At 33.3% G+C, this 15,917-nt stretch overlaps 1 protein-coding gene across 1 annotated transcript in view; it reads left to right on the top strand.

Annotated features, from left to right (window-relative positions):
* The window catches only part of LOC131148194 (external alternative NAD(P)H-ubiquinone oxidoreductase B1, mitochondrial-like), a 29,084-nt gene extending 16,324 nt beyond the window's left edge, over positions 1-12,760 (top strand). Inside the window, exons 9-10 of the mRNA XM_058097928.1 lie at positions 12,463-12,579; positions 12,673-12,760. Coding sequence (XP_057953911.1) covers positions 12,463-12,579; positions 12,673-12,760 — 205 coding nt within the window. The remainder of the gene's footprint in view (positions 1-12,462; positions 12,580-12,672) is intronic.
* The last annotated feature ends 3,157 nt before the right edge of the window (positions 12,761-15,917 follow it).

The following is a 15,917-nucleotide window of genomic DNA, read 5'->3' as shown; positions in this document are numbered from 1 at the left end:
AGAATACACTGTGAAATACGGGGAAACTACACTACAAAATACAAGGGAAATACAAAAGGAAAATCTTCAAGAGGGACCAATCTGCGCCCATGTGCTGGGAATATTTCGAGGCATCTCCAAGATCCCTATTCACCAATTTAGAAATAAATTTGAATGAATCAAAGCAATTAAATGGAAAAATAAAAAATCCAAGGAAGCATGTGCATATATACCTTGACTTTAAATCAATTTGGAAACAATCCTCAAAACAATATTGCAAAAATCAATCAAGATTTGGATTGTATCCCCTCAAATTCTCACCTAGACTCTCCATTGAATGGAGAATTGACCATATCGCAAGAAGAGGGGATCGTATTGCTATAGGAAGGAAAGCCACTAATAGGATTGCTACTTAAAGGGAGAAAAGAAAGGAAGGAAATATCAGACCTTGCCTAAAGTGACCTAAGACTGACCCTATAAATAGAGGAGTCTAACACAATAGAAGGGATGGACAGAGGGAAAGGAGTGGACAGACAGAAGAAGAGAGGAATACCTAGGGAATTCAGAGTGCCTTAATATGTTACTTCTAATTTTTCTCATATCTCTTTAGCAGTTTTATAGACCATTACCCTATTAAACTCATTAACATCTAGTGCACAGTATAGAAGGTTTATTGCAGTAGCATTTATTTGAATAGATTTCCAATCATCATCAGTATACTTATCTTTAGTCTTAGGTACATTTATCAACTACTTTCATAGGAATATAGCTTCCTTTAGAAACTATTCTCCACACTTTCCAATCAACATTTAAAAAATATATACTCAACCTTTGTTTCCAGTAGGTGTAATTTACACCGCAAAAAATTGGTGGTCCAGTGGATAAGTGTCACTCACCGAATGGGGTTACACCGATGTGTGCCATTGTGATCTTTTACAAAAATAATGGTTTAGTCTATGTAACCTCACTCTGATACCAAATGTGAATTCCAGTGTTATCCCAAGAGTGGGGGTGAATTGGGTATTTTAAAAAATTAAGTCCTTCATGTTCTAATTTTGATAACTATCAATTACAAACTTGCAAGCTACTTACAACTACCTCAATGTTTTTCAATTAATCAACCCAATGAGTGATTTTATCAATCATCATAATTTACCCAATTACTTTGTATAGTTACTATATATTTAAAATATTCACACAAACAAGATTACGTGGAAATTAAATAAAGGTAAGGGTAAAAGAGATGCAAACTCAATTTTTATGAGGTTCGACCTACCCTAGCTTACGTCCTCGCCTTGAGCAACCCAATCAAGGATTCCACTAAAAATCCGCTCATTAACTGGGATGGAACTTCCCTTACAATCTGCTGCTTACAAGAGGCGTACCTTCCTCCTCAACCCCGGTTCACAACCCGAACCATGAATACAATATAAAGATTACAATTTCTGCAAAGCTCAATATGCTTTTAACCAAACTAGTGAGTATAATAGAAATTTTAGTACATAATCATATGATAAAACTTGAAGCTCAATTAGTTTATACGATGTGGTCAATGAATTCTTTTTATAATCTTTGTATAAATAAAGATATGACTATTCGGCTTCAAAGATTTAATCCAACTTGATGATTTTGTAAGAATATCCGTAAATCAATTTTGCTTCAAAGATCTAAATCAACAATATGATCTTTGTATATAGGGATATATAATATGTGCTCCAAAGATCAAAAAAATTATTTAATAATTCTCATAAAATATCCCTCAAGAATATGTATTTAGGAGCTCTTAGAATTTTCAATTATATAGTTTTTGCAATAACAAAATATTAGGTCTTTGAATGAAAATAAAAACTTGAATATCACAAATATTCCACCTTTAGTAAAATCCCTTCTCAAATAACTTTTTTAAGTAATTATACAAAGATTTCTCTTCTCAATAAAAATAGTAGATATATAAGTATGTGAGATGAAAAATCTTTGAAGTATATATATATATTCGAACCACAAACCAATCACTTATTTTACAAACCTCAATCACCAAGGATTGCTTGCAAGATGTGCAGATGAAATCCCTTTGAAAAGCTGAGATGATTTGCCCAAAGAGTATGGATGCAGTAGAGTGTTGGCAAAGTCTTGGAATGGTGGTACCTTTAGCACAAGATGTGAAAATATGTCTCTAAAACTCTTGTTTCTTGTGTTTTTTAGGGTTTTGGGAATGTTTAAATAATGTTCTCGCCATAATATTAATTTCTAGTTGTTGGATCATGTAAAAATAAAGGCTTTCATCTATATTTGCGCTGAGAATGTTGTTCTGCATCGCAACCTTCGTTGACGAATGGGTACATTCGTCAATGGGTGTACAACACTCTTTCGTCTACGAGGCCATGAATTTGTCGACAAGAGCACTGTCTGAACTTTTTAGGCTCTCGGTATTTTTTCATCAATGAGAGAAAACTGTTCATCGTCGAGTGGCCTTCATGCGTTCGTCGGCAGGGCCATGTGGTTCGTCGACGAGGCCTCTAAAATTTGCCTCTAAAAATTCTTTCAACTTAAAACTAATGTAAATCAATCTTTCATGAAATGCATGAGTCTTAAGGTCGGGCTAGGGAATATTGAGCTTCAAATTATGTCATATGACATATGTAAATACATTCAATTCTAAATACTCATTCCCATTGAAGATCTTGAACTTGAAGTTTGCTTCTTCATCCTTTTATTCTTCTAGTTCCATGGACTAAACCAAGTGACATGTACTTTAGGTTCCTCATGGTTTCCATATCAAGCTTACTGTTCATGCATTCTAAATCATGATCTTATTCACAAACTCAATTGCACAGGTCAAATACCAAGTGATTTTTCATTATCAAAACAGGATTGAACTTATCGAGTTAACACAATTACACAAGAAAAACAAAAAGAAAGAAAAGGGGAAGGGGATACTTATCTACAAGCTGGGGTTAGCTCGAAGCATAACCCCATCACAAAACCCTGGTTAGACCCTTCATGGGTTTTCAAATTGAACCATTCCTTGAGATCAGAAGGCCTTATAGGTCTTCACAGAGGGAGAACTAGGGTTTCCTGAGAGATCCGAGGAAGGAGAAGTAGAGGAGTTAGGGTTTTCAAGAGTTCACAACTATAGAGTGAAAGCTAGGGTTTTAGTGGTTCATTATTGTAGAGAGAGAAGAAAAAGCTAGGGTTTCCAATATCATCATAGGTTGAAAGAAAGAAAGAAGAGCTAGGGTTTCAAGGGTTCACCTCTGTAGACAGAGAGTGAGAGCTTAAGGTTTTCAAGGGTTCATAACTGCAGAGAGAGAGAGAGAGAGAGAGAGAGAGAGAGAGAGAGAGAGAGAGAGAGAGAGAGAGAGAGAGAGAGAGAGAGAGAGAGGGTTTCAGGGGAGTTTAAATGAGAGTTAGGTTTTTTGTGGTTCGCAAGTTTATAGAATGAAAAAGAACAGAGAGGATAGAGATCAGAAAGAGAATGGAAAAATGGACGAAAACAAAAAAAAAAAAAATGTGGCTTTTATATGATCTACGAGTGACACGCGTCAAAACATAAACCACGCATGTTCAGGAAGTGTGACCAATTCCCAACCATTCGATTTGTGTTTCCATGGGTTGAAATAATTTGAACAAGCCACATGTCTTCACTTGGTAATGACACATGGCCCGTTTGTTGACCCAACCCTTTTCCTCTTGAACCAATGGATCGATCCGAACCGATTACCTTATTTTCTCAATTATTTTGTTATTAAATTATTTATTTAATTTTTATAATGGGTAAAAATAGTATAAAAATCACAAAAAAAATCAGGAAAAATAAAAAAAAATTGGAAATTTTTTGTTAAGGTCAGGAAAATATTTTAATTCATTTTTCACTTGGAAAAAATATAAAAAAAAAAAAAAAAAGCTTCAAAACCTTCTAAAAATTTTTGAAATATTAGAAACACTTGGAAAATCCCCATAAAATTTTAAAATAAATTTGGGAGCTATTTTCTTAAAATATTTTCTCGATTTTTAAAAGGAGTGTGTCCCTATGATCACAAAAGAGACAATGGGCCTTTCAAGCCTCACCTATTGTAGCTCTAAGGGAGGTTTTCCTAATGAGATCCCTATTATTTTTTAGGGGGAGTGTCTTATTAGGCATTCCTAAACCACACCCCGTTTCGATTACTCTTCTACTTATCGTATATATTTTTGTTAATATATTTTTTTATTTAAGAAGGAGTAAATTAAAATATTATTATAATTCAATTTGGGGATAATTCTTAGTTAATTTGGTACCATTCATAAAACAGGTGCGTAGGGGGCACTAGTACCTTCCCCTCGCATAATCGAACTCTCGATCCTGATCCTGGTATATGCAGATTGATACTATTTTTAATTGAGTAGTAATTAGGTATTCTAACTAGACCAAGAAAAAAAGTTAGTGGCGACTCCAAATTTCTAATTTTTCTCAAAAATAAAACTTACCATTTTTATTCGCCTCCCTGGGGCACCTCGCGCCTGGGACGTTGCGACATATATATATATATAGAAGTAGTAGTAAACAACATAAGCTCATTTTCTTCAAATGTAGCTATCAATCAAAGAAGATAGAATAAAATGTCATTTAACTCAAAGGTTGTCTTCCTACTTTCTATTTTAAGGTAAAAAATTTCCTTTTCTACTATGCTAACGCCAGTTCTAGTGGATTAACCCCTTTCCTAGATATTGTTCTAAAATCTTTGTAATTTGATGGACTTTCTTCTTTTGGTTTATTACTTCGTAATTTTTTTAATCAGTTGTTTGCTTTAGCATACCTAATATATGATTTTTTTTCTTGTTTGTAAATTTTAATGTCCTAGTTGTTCTCTTCTCACTTTTGATTGACATAACTATGAATAATATCCTCTCTCAAGGGATAATATCGAAACATATTTTGAAATTGTGAATTTTTATTTGTTGTCCTTGTTTTTATGAGAATTGATAGGATCTTAAGAAGGAAGGAATCATGTTGTGATTCCAAAAAGCATATGTAATCATAGATAACAAAAGGTTAGAGATGATTGCACAAAATAGAAACACTAGAATGAATGATTTTGTAAGTTCTAGTTTCAAGTTATTATCTCATGAGTAAATGTTTAGGTTAGGAAGATATCTATCAAGAGGTCAATTGTGGTGCTCCTTTATGATGTCAAATATAATAGGGTTATCAATCAATGAACTGGAGTCTATACAACTTTTTGAATTGATTATTACTGCGAAGAAAGGGGGACAAGACCATCTCTGCTACTACCATCCACTATAATCATGACAATGACAAAAAATATTCATTATATTTTGCTAAATTATTGAGTGAAACTCAACATGGTGGCTTAGAGAATGACCTAAAATATGCTAGTCCTCAAAATGGACTTTAATGTATGTAAAAATCAAGGCATGGTAGTGAAAACTTCCCATAAAAAGGGGTCAAACAAGCTCCTTGGCTCCTTCTTGAAATTTTCTAGAGTGCAAGTACTCCAAATAAGCCCACACCACTTTCATCATCTTAATTTGGAATAAATGTTGATCGTGTAGTTGAGCTACTACCAGTATAGTTAAAATTTCGTTAGCGTTCAATACCACATGAGCATTTTCATCAAAATTTAGTGAAAGGAAGTCAAAAGCATCCTAATTCACTATAATTCTTGTTAACTCTAAATTTTGTCTAGGATGCCGATGAAGGAAATGGTGATCCATAAACAAGAAGAGATTGAACAAAAAGAGGTAAAATATGCAAAATATATGACATGGAGTTGTCACCTTATTATTATTATTTTTTGAAAATATAGGAAAAACAAAGATAAATATGAAAAAGTTTGTAAAATCAGAGCTTTGAATTTGAGGGTTCATTAGTGCATAGGGAAGGTGATTAACTAACCATCTTAATGACATTTAGCCAACTAGTACCCCTATCAACACACGTTAATGGAATGGTTACCTCAATTACATATGTGTGGCTTTAAGATAAAAGAAATAGAAAATAAAAGGATAAAATTACCCTTTTGGTCCTCTAGTGTTGGCATCACTATCTAAGGTCACTCTAATATGACATCTAGAAGCTTAGAGTATTAGCTCTAAAAGAGGTTGGCCTTGTAACCCTAATTTTGAAAAGTTTTATAATAATGATGATGATGATGATGATGATGATGGTGGTGGTGGTTATGGAAAAAATTTGGTTGAAAAATATCAGGTTTTGTTACTAACTTGAAAACCAAAGTTAAGAAAAAAGGCAATAGGTTTGTATTACCAGTCTTTGAAGAAAGTGAGTGAAAACAGTGGGGTTTGAAAAGAATTTGAGTCAAAAGCATGATTTGATGAAATGCATGAGTTTTGAAAAACTAGGACTTCATCATCAACCAACTAAAATCAAGAAAATTACAAGAAAACACACATTTTTAGGGTTCCTAGATCATTATAGGTGTGGGCAAGTAAGAAGTTAGTTCAGGAGACTAGGATTAGGTTAGAAACTTAGAAAACAAGGACACTTACGAGTGAAAGTATAGAACTTTTGGACACAATATTAGAAGAAAAATTAATTTAACCCACCTTTAAGAAACTAAGTGGTTGAGAGAGTAATCTAGAGAAATTGAAATATCAGGATTTAAATTTTGGTACACTGTAAAAGAAAAATATAAGAATGAGGTAGGAATGATTGCAAAAAGAAATTTAAAAATAGCATTGTAGATGTCAAAAGAGTAGGGGATAAAACTATAAAATTAAGATGGTCTTAGGCCAAGAGATAAGAAATGTCATTAGTGCTTGTGCCCCTCAAGAAGGCTTAGCCGAAAATCTTAAAAGACAATTTTGGGAAGATATAGATAATATTATATAAAGAATATCAGTGACTGAGAAAGTATTCATAAGAGTAGATCTGAATGGACACGTTGGAAAGGATAAGAAAGGTTATAAGAATGATACATGGAGGATATGGATATGAAGAAAAAAATGATCTTTGGGAGATGATCGTAGAGTTTTTTCATGTCATATGATTTTATTACAATGACTACTTGCTTAAGGAAGAGATAAGAACATTCAATAACTTTCAAATGTGGATAAAATAAAAGTCAAATAGATTTTTTCTTAACTAAGAGGGTAGATCTTTTATGTAAGGATTGTAAAGTTATCTTAGATGAAAACTTAACCACATAACATAGAGCTTTAAAGTTGGATATATGTATTACAAAATGGAAGAGCAAGGATAAAATAAACCAATGTAAGAGAACAAAGTGGTGTAACCTAAAGGGAGAAAATACAATAAAATTTAAGGATAAAATTATCAAAGATGGCAATTGGACCGTAGAGGATGGTGTAGATGTCCATTTTTTACCTAGGGGATTATTTGTATCAATTGATGAAAATTTGAGAGGTTTAACCACCTCTTGGGGGCTTTATTTGTGTTTCAAGGCCCTCAAGGCCTTAATTGGGGTAAGGTAAGCCTTTATTCAGGTAAAATGGTCCCTTGTTGGGCTTATAGAGCCTCAAGCACACTCCCAAGAGTTTTGAGGGGCAAGGAAGTAATTTGCATCCCCCCCCCCCCCCCCTCTTAGGGACACTCTAGGTATGTTTGGTTTTAAAGAGGAGCCCTAGCTTCCTCTTGCCTATAAATGGGAGGGAAGCTAAGAGGTAAAGATACAAGAACATAAGGAGAGGTGAGGGAAGAGAGAGGATAAAAAGAATAGAGAGAAATAAAAGAAAAGAAAAGAGAGATAAAAAAAAAAAACTAAGAAGAGATAGAGAGAAGGGTCTTGTATGACCCTAACCCTAGAAAAGAAGAGAGGACACAAAAATAAGAGGGTAAGTGATAGAATAAAAACTGAGAAAAAAGGGGAGTTCATGGCTAACCCTAGAGATCTTGCATGACCAACTTAAGAATAATAACACAAAGGAATAAGGGGAGAGGCATGACCAACCTTACACAAGAAAGAAAACAAGAGAATGAGAGGAGGCTAGGGATTCTTGAAGCTACCAATGAACCTTCAAGAAAAATCATCAAGGCAAGCTTCCTATCATCTTGCACCCTTATTTTTTTAGAATATATATGTGTTTGTATTATCTTATTTTGACTTTTTTAGTGAAGCTTCATGAATATGCATCCAATGTTGTGTCCTTTTTAATAAAATACACATGCACCTCTCACTTACTCACTCACATGCACAGCCATAACATGGTTTATCCTAGTTTATAGGGTTCATCCATAACATTTATTTGAAAATAGCAGTAGTGGCCATGCTATTCTAGTTAGGAGTTAGGGGGTTGTGGCAGCAATAGGGGTGTAAACCCTTAATTCCATAGCAGCACCATGAGTAGTAGCCTTGGCTGCAGCCCCAAACTTGCAGCAGCAACAACTGCTATTGCAAGTTGTAGATATTGTAGTTGATTTTGTTCACAACAAACATATTGCAAATAAATTAGGGAAGATGCAAGGTTCCTAGGGCTTCCAAGGAAACCCTAGTAGTGTGCTTAAAGGCAGAAGGTTGGTGGATTTATGTGAAGGGATTAGCAACAGTACCAATAGTTGTAAATTGCAGTTGTTGCAATTGGGTGGATAGGATATGTTCTTGGCTGAAAAAAAAAAGGTGAAACAGGGTTGTAATGGGCTGCTAGGGTTTCCAAGGAAGCCATAGCCATGAGTGTTTTTGAGTAGAAAGAGAAAAAGGGCTCTGATGGGGTGCTCGTAGCAATAGCAGCTGCGTGCTACGACTGCTCATTCCATGGTTGGAGGCTTTGGTTGTAAGTGGATGGCTAGGGTTTCACATGAAAACTTAGCATCGTGAGGAAGAAAGGATGTGGTAAATGATTTCTTTTATCTTCTTATGATGAACATTATTGAATTCTCTTTTAAGTCTTATATATCAATATTTGGAAAACAAGGGTTTAATCTCATAGCTTGGATTTTCTTGCTCATTGTCTTCTAGTTGTTGGTCTAATTAGATGAATGCATGAACAAGTATTAGCTAGGAAAGATGGTAAAAAGGGGATGAGCCCCTTGAAAAGGCTTCTTATTTTGAGGACTTAGGTTGATTGAGATTTAATGATTCTTGTTTAATTTTGGGAGGATCTCTTATGCATGTGGGGTTTAAGGCCTCATTAAATCTCAAATGTAACCAAGGTACACATTGATAATATTTTTGCATGATTTAAGTAAGATTTGAGGTTTGTGTGATTGATGATGAGTAGATTCATTTGGTTAATTCTTAGGGTTAATTAATCTTAGTCATCTCTATTTTCTTCTCTGAATATGTTAAGTTGGCTAATGATAGGATGATAAAGGAGATCTCACCATATAGTGTCCTCTTCCTTGTTAACCCTAGCCTAGGACAAGTGCTCTCCCTTAAGCCCGTATAGGTGAATCGAAGTAGGTGCTTGCACCATGGGACTGAGATTCAGAGGGCAAATTTGGAATTTCCCTAATTGAAATGTCTTTTCTTTCAAAGACCATTCAAATTGTTGCTTTCTATGACCAATGATGAGTTTAGTAAGATTTTCAAAAATCTCCTAATTTTGTCAAGCATCCTAATTCAAAAGGAAGCTTTCTTTTTAAAAGTTAAATGTCTCTCTATAATAATTGATTACCCAATCAAAGAGATTGAATCCACTATTTAAAACCCTTGATATAAAACCAATGTTTTTCAAATCCTTCACTAAAGAGTTGACTCCATCAACCATTAAAACCTTAAATGGCAATCAGGAAATTTTCAAATCTCTTATTTAAGGGTTGGCTTAATCAACCATTAAAATCCTGATTGATAGTAAATGATTTTTAAATTTCCAATTTAAGAGTTGAATTAATTAACCATTAAAACCTTCATTAGCAGTCAGAAGATTTTCAAATCTCCCCTTATTGTCCGTCATTAATGAAGGTTTAAAAAGAGTTGAATTAATTAACTATTAAAACCTTCATTAGCAATCAAAAGATTTTCAAATCTCCCTTGATTGTCAATCAATATGTTTTTAAACCTTCATCAATGACTGACTTCAATCACGTTTAAACCCCTGATTGCCAATTAAGAGGCTTTGCACATCCATTATTAATTGATTAACTTCAATTCTCCATTAAACGCTAATGTCCCACTAGGAGATTTTCAACATCATCAACATTAAAATTTGTAACTTCAATCAAGTTAGGACCACACTCCATTAATCCAATGCTCAATTAAGGATCCCTTGCATCTTCTCCAGCCCTTTATTAAATTAAGATATTTTAATGCTGCCTCCCCCTTTATCATAACTTTTAAAAGAAAGTGACATCGTTGAATTTGTTCATGACAATCAATTAAAACATTTTCCATTATTTCCCTTCTTTTACTGTATGTTTTCAAAAATTTAAGGTTTTCTGAAGCCAAACTCCCCTTTTCAAATAAAAGCATGTCAAAGTTTTGAACTCTGTTGTTTGGACTTTTAGTCAGTGATATTTCACTGAATTGTTAAAAAAGGGAATCTCCCTACTTTTCCTTTTTTTTTAATCTCTAATTAGGGCACATGCACATACACAGTGGTAACCATTCTTAGAATGAGTGTTGATAGGGGTGGTAGTTGACTAATCTCCCTTAGAATGGCTAGTCCACTACCTTCCTTATGCATAAATATGCTCCCAAACCCTTTTTCTTTGTGTTGTAGAACTTTTAGGGTTTTTTCCTTTATTTTGCCTAAAAAAATAATAATAAAGGTGGCAAATCCATATTTTCAATTATTGTAATTTATCAGAGTTTTATCCACTCCCTGTTTGATTTTTTGTTTGTGGGGGATTGCCATAGTCTTCCATTTGTCAACATACTCCTTAGACTAGAATCTAGTGTTGACAGATAGTTAGCTCTATTAAAAAGATAGCAAAATAGATTTTAGGTGAATAAAGAGGAAGATTCTTGAATAGAAAAAAATTTGGTGGTGGGATCAAGATGTCCAAAAAGTTGTAAGACAAAAAGTATTTGGTATAAAACATGGTTAAAATGTAGTAACATGGAAAACTTTGAAAAGTATAAAAAGGTTAGAAAAGAAGCAAAAAAAAGGCTATTATTGAAGTTAAACATAGATCATTTATTACTTTGTATGCTAGACTAGATATAAAAAGAAGGGAAAAGAGACATATTTAAACTTGTTAGAGCTAGAGAAAGAAAGGGTAAGGACTTAGGTAGTGTAAAATGTACTAAAAGTGATGATGATTGTCTTGATTAAGGAAGAAGATATAAAGTAAAGATGGGGAAGTTTTTTTAGCAAGCTTTTTAATGAAAGCCAAGTGAAAGACTTAAACTTAGAATTGAAAAATGAGAAAAAGACAAAAAATATGTGATTTATTCGCGAGAATAGAAATAACGAAGTTAAGTTTGGACTAGGACTAGATAACATCCCAATTGAAGTTTGGAAATGCGTAGGTGATAACTGAATTATATGGTTAATTAATTTATTTAACACAATTATAAAAAACTAAGAAAATGTTATATGAATGGAGAAGGGTAGCTGATAACGGAATTATACGGTTATATACAAAAAATGAAGGAGATAGTAATTATCATGGAATTAAACTTATGAGTAACCATGAAATTGTGGGGAAGAGTAGTTGAACAAATATTGAGGCTAGAAATTAAGGTCTTAGAAAATCAATTTGATTTTATGCCTAGGAGAAAGCATATGATAGGGTATCTAGGAAATTCTATAGTGGGTATTAAAAAAACAAAAAAGTATGTAGTAGGTATACGAATGTCATTAAAGATATGTATAATGGAATAATCACTTGTATTAAGACTACAAGTGGAGAGACTAGAGAATTTCCAATCATAATACGTGCACATCAAGGATCTTGTTTGATCCCTTATCCTTTTGCTTTAATGATGAATGAATTGACTAGGAGTATCCAAAATGAGGTTCCATGGTGTATGTTATTTGCAAATGGAATTGTCTTGATTGATGAAACTAGGGGTGGAGTAAAATCTAATTTAAAATTATGGAGAGAAGCTTTATAATCTAGAGGCTTTATGATAAATAGAAATAAGACAAAATATATAAAATGTAATTTCAATAACAGTAGAAGGAATATTGGAGACAAAGTTAAACTTGATGATGAAGAAATCAACAGCACTAATAGATTTCGATACATTGGATCCTATTACGCAAGCTAAAGGAGAAACTGAAAATGGGATGCATAAATTTAAAGTAGGTTGAGTAAAACGGAGAAGTACTTAAAGTGTGATTTGTGATCAAAGAGTACTTCAAAATTAAGGCGATTTGGCTGCCATACCATCATTCCAACATGTTTAATGAATGTTTGTAATGGAAGGGGTACATTAGAACACAATGCAAGTTTAGTGAAATTTACCCACACAAATCCACTAGTTAATTGCTACCAAATTTAGTTCAAAAGAAATATTATTAGTGGTTTGTTAATTATCGTTATTTATTTTTTGAGTATCGTCTTCTTCTTCTTCCTTTTTAAATACCTAACAAACTTCGTAGTACTCATATTCTATACAGGTACAAGCATTTCTTGCACTTTGTATCTATGGGAACGGAGCCAGTTACAGAATTGCCAGGGGATAAGATTCTTGAGGGTCATAACTCCAGATGGCTTTGGCATTCTGTTTATGCAATGTAATCATCTTTATCTTTCTCCTAATGTTTTGCATGGCATGGTTTGGTTGCTGGTGAATCTTTTATAGTCATTATCTTCTTTTGTGCATGTAGTGGGCAAGTTAGTTGGCGCACAAGAATTTTGGTGATATCTGACTGGATAAGGAAAAGGGTTTCTGGAAGAGATACAAGTGGCATTTGAAGAGGTGATGTACAAACCAAGGGAACTTGACATTAAGAGTTGCCTACTTGTGGTCTTGAGCAAAATGAAGAGCTATGATTGAACTTTAGTTCATGTATTTTATGAACAAATTCATTATAAGGTGAAGAAAAATCACAATAAGAGATCATAATATTTATCTTCTCTTAAATAATGAAAATCTATAAATCTTTTTTTTTTTTTTTTTAAAGAATGTAAGAAGAAGAACCTAACATGGATTGCCTCCTGTAAGACTCACGTTTTTGCTTTTTTTTTTTTTTTTTTCTTGAACTCAAGAAATAATTTTGTTCTATAAATATAGCTGAACCTATTTAATAACCCATCCAACACAATCCATGCATTTGACTCAAGGTTGTAAATGTTTCAGGTTATGCTAAGTATTGGCACGATTCATATATGCTTAGCCACTATAATAAATACTACCTTTTGCAACATTTAACTAGTGCTGTAAAAGGATATTTACTATGCTTTACTAAATACTCTACTATGATATTTTAATGGGTCATTAGCCTTTTGTATGTATGTGTATGTGCAGCATACTCACATACTTTTGTATGTGTGTAATATGTACACACATTTTGATTTCATTATCTTGTACACCAAGATCCCAATCAATGACATATGCATTAATATTCTACAATATTAAGTTAATTATTCTTCTCTAAATCTATGAAAATTTTCAAGCTATTCCAATAAGATAATGAAGATTTTCTTAGGATTAGTACGTATGCATGTCCTACATAAACTCTAACTAGTAGCATCCAAGAGTAAAACGAATAAGTCTAGCAATCCATGACAAGTTACTACAAAAAAAAAATTTAAATAAAGCATTAACATCCAAATACAATAAAAATTTTAAATTAAAGATAACATAGTTTATGGATCAAGCAATTGTGATCCTAATTGACACGATCAAGAATGTAAAACTAAGATGTAGGATGTTACGTTGGAGTATTTGCCACAAAAAATGGATGACATCTTAACCCTTTAACAATTTAATCTAAGGAAAAAACGTGATGCATTCTTAATGTAGGATTCATTAAGAAAATTTTTTTTTCCTTTTGCTACATTGGCTCATACTCCCATTCAATCTAACAACTAACAAGAAACATTCTTTACAAAATAAAACAAAATAAAACATTCTTTCTGTATAGTTTCACTAGCATGTTGAGACTACATAAAACAAAATAAGGTAGATTTAATTTGTAACAAAAACAAAATTGCATAATCTTATGTGCAATAATAAGGTGACACTCAAGTAATTTTACTTGGATCATTGGTACAACGTATTTTTATGATCCTCTTTTTTATTAATTATAAGTAGCTTATGTCATCTATAAATAGGAAGTTTCTAGTATCATTTAACACCGCCTAATATTGAAGAATAATAAAAAAAATAATATACAGATGCACAAAAGGGATATTCTTTTGAATAATTAAGCTTTGGTTTGCTTTCCCCATGATAATCCAAGAAAGATTCTAAAAAGATTCAAGGATTGACCTTACCAAAGCAACATGGTTTTTCCCTCTCACAACGTATGAAGAAAATTTGAGAAATTGTTACTCGAGACTTGTTAACTTATCACCAAGCCACATAAAAGATCTGCAATACTCACAACCACACTCAAGACCACCCAAAACAAATTCTATTAATGGCTCATTTAACAAATTAGTCTCCCATCAAATGTTTAGCTCTACACATTTCCCATAATTGTGCCCCTTTCATGACTTTCCCCTTTGTAGACTCCTTACAATATCTCTCTCTCTCTCTCTCTCTCTCTCTCTCTCTCTCTCTCTCTCTCTCTCTCTCTCTCTCTCTCTCTCTCTCTCTCTCCCTCTCTCTCTCTCTCTCTCTCTCACACACACACACACATACAAAGCATAATTATTTCCTTCATCTCTCACACACTCTCTCTCCTAAGCTCTCTACCAACCAAATGAGCTTGTACCCTAGATTCTACTATTTTTTGCAAGATCCCCTATGTATTTCCTAAACCATACTCTTTTCTCTTTCTACTTGAATGGACTTACTATTTAAACTTAAAGAGAAAAGAATAAAATCAACTATGTTGGTCTTGTCCATATTATAATTAATGATTCCCATTAATTTATTTATAAATGTCTACAATTCTCATTAATTATACCAAAACCCAAATTTTATCAATTTTTAATCCTACATATTTTTTATTTGCTTGGGACGTTTGGTGTTGATGGGAGTTCTGATATTTGAATAGGCTACTAAAAGTACAAGAAGAAGAGACCCATATTGTCATCATAGGTACTACTATAGATGAAGCTAGCAACCTCCATTATTTAAATTTCAGTAGCCAATCCATGTTGACACAACTACCAATTGACCTCCATCTTCTAGAGGTGCAAAATGTAGCTACTAACCACCATTTTTACAAGGATCACAGGGTTTTTGTTTGTCGTGACATATTTTTGCAGTCTAGTGTGTTCCTAATCATTGACGATAGTAAGTAAATCATTTATCTCTTTCCTAATTTACAACCTTGATGAATCTTGTGTGCTTAATCAACTTGATTAATTATGTGTGTGATTGTCATAGAGGAAAATGATTAAATCCATTTTTCAAGCATTGAAAAAATAATGGTAAGTGCAATTTTTTGTCTTAACTAATTTTGTTTCTCAAATGCTCATGCTGTTTCTGAACTCAGGTCAACATGTTGACCGGTCCACGGTTCGGGCGCCCAAGGTGTTTTGAACACCACGGGTTCGGTCGCCCAACCTCTCACAAATTTTTCCTATTAAGCCTAATTTATTTTAATTGATTCCCGTCATAATGTAAGTGATTATGAAGACTATTTTGTGCATTTGTGTAGGGACCTAAGGGTCTTCTAAGATCTTTGAGCTTACAATAACCTACATGCATGACATGCAAAGATTACTACAGACCCGAATAGCGCCATAAAATGAATTACAACATAAAACAATATTCAGGGTCTTCGGGCTTTACTTCATGTGTCATCAATTGATCTGCTAATATAAACCTTCACACAAACTAGATAGCCATCAAATATTTGAGTATTTGTCATTATCAAAACCGAGTATGACCTACAAGGTCAACAGTTGACATGGCTGCGGATGTGGCAAGTGGGCCTATATAATGACGTGGCAA

Source organism: Malania oleifera, chromosome 2 (assembly GCF_029873635.1).
Source record: "Malania oleifera isolate guangnan ecotype guangnan chromosome 2, ASM2987363v1, whole genome shotgun sequence".
Taxonomy (NCBI): domain Eukaryota; kingdom Viridiplantae; phylum Streptophyta; class Magnoliopsida; order Santalales; family Ximeniaceae; genus Malania; species Malania oleifera.
The sequence above is the reverse complement of the archived record's forward strand: the minus strand, read 5'-3'. Positions and strand labels throughout refer to the sequence as shown.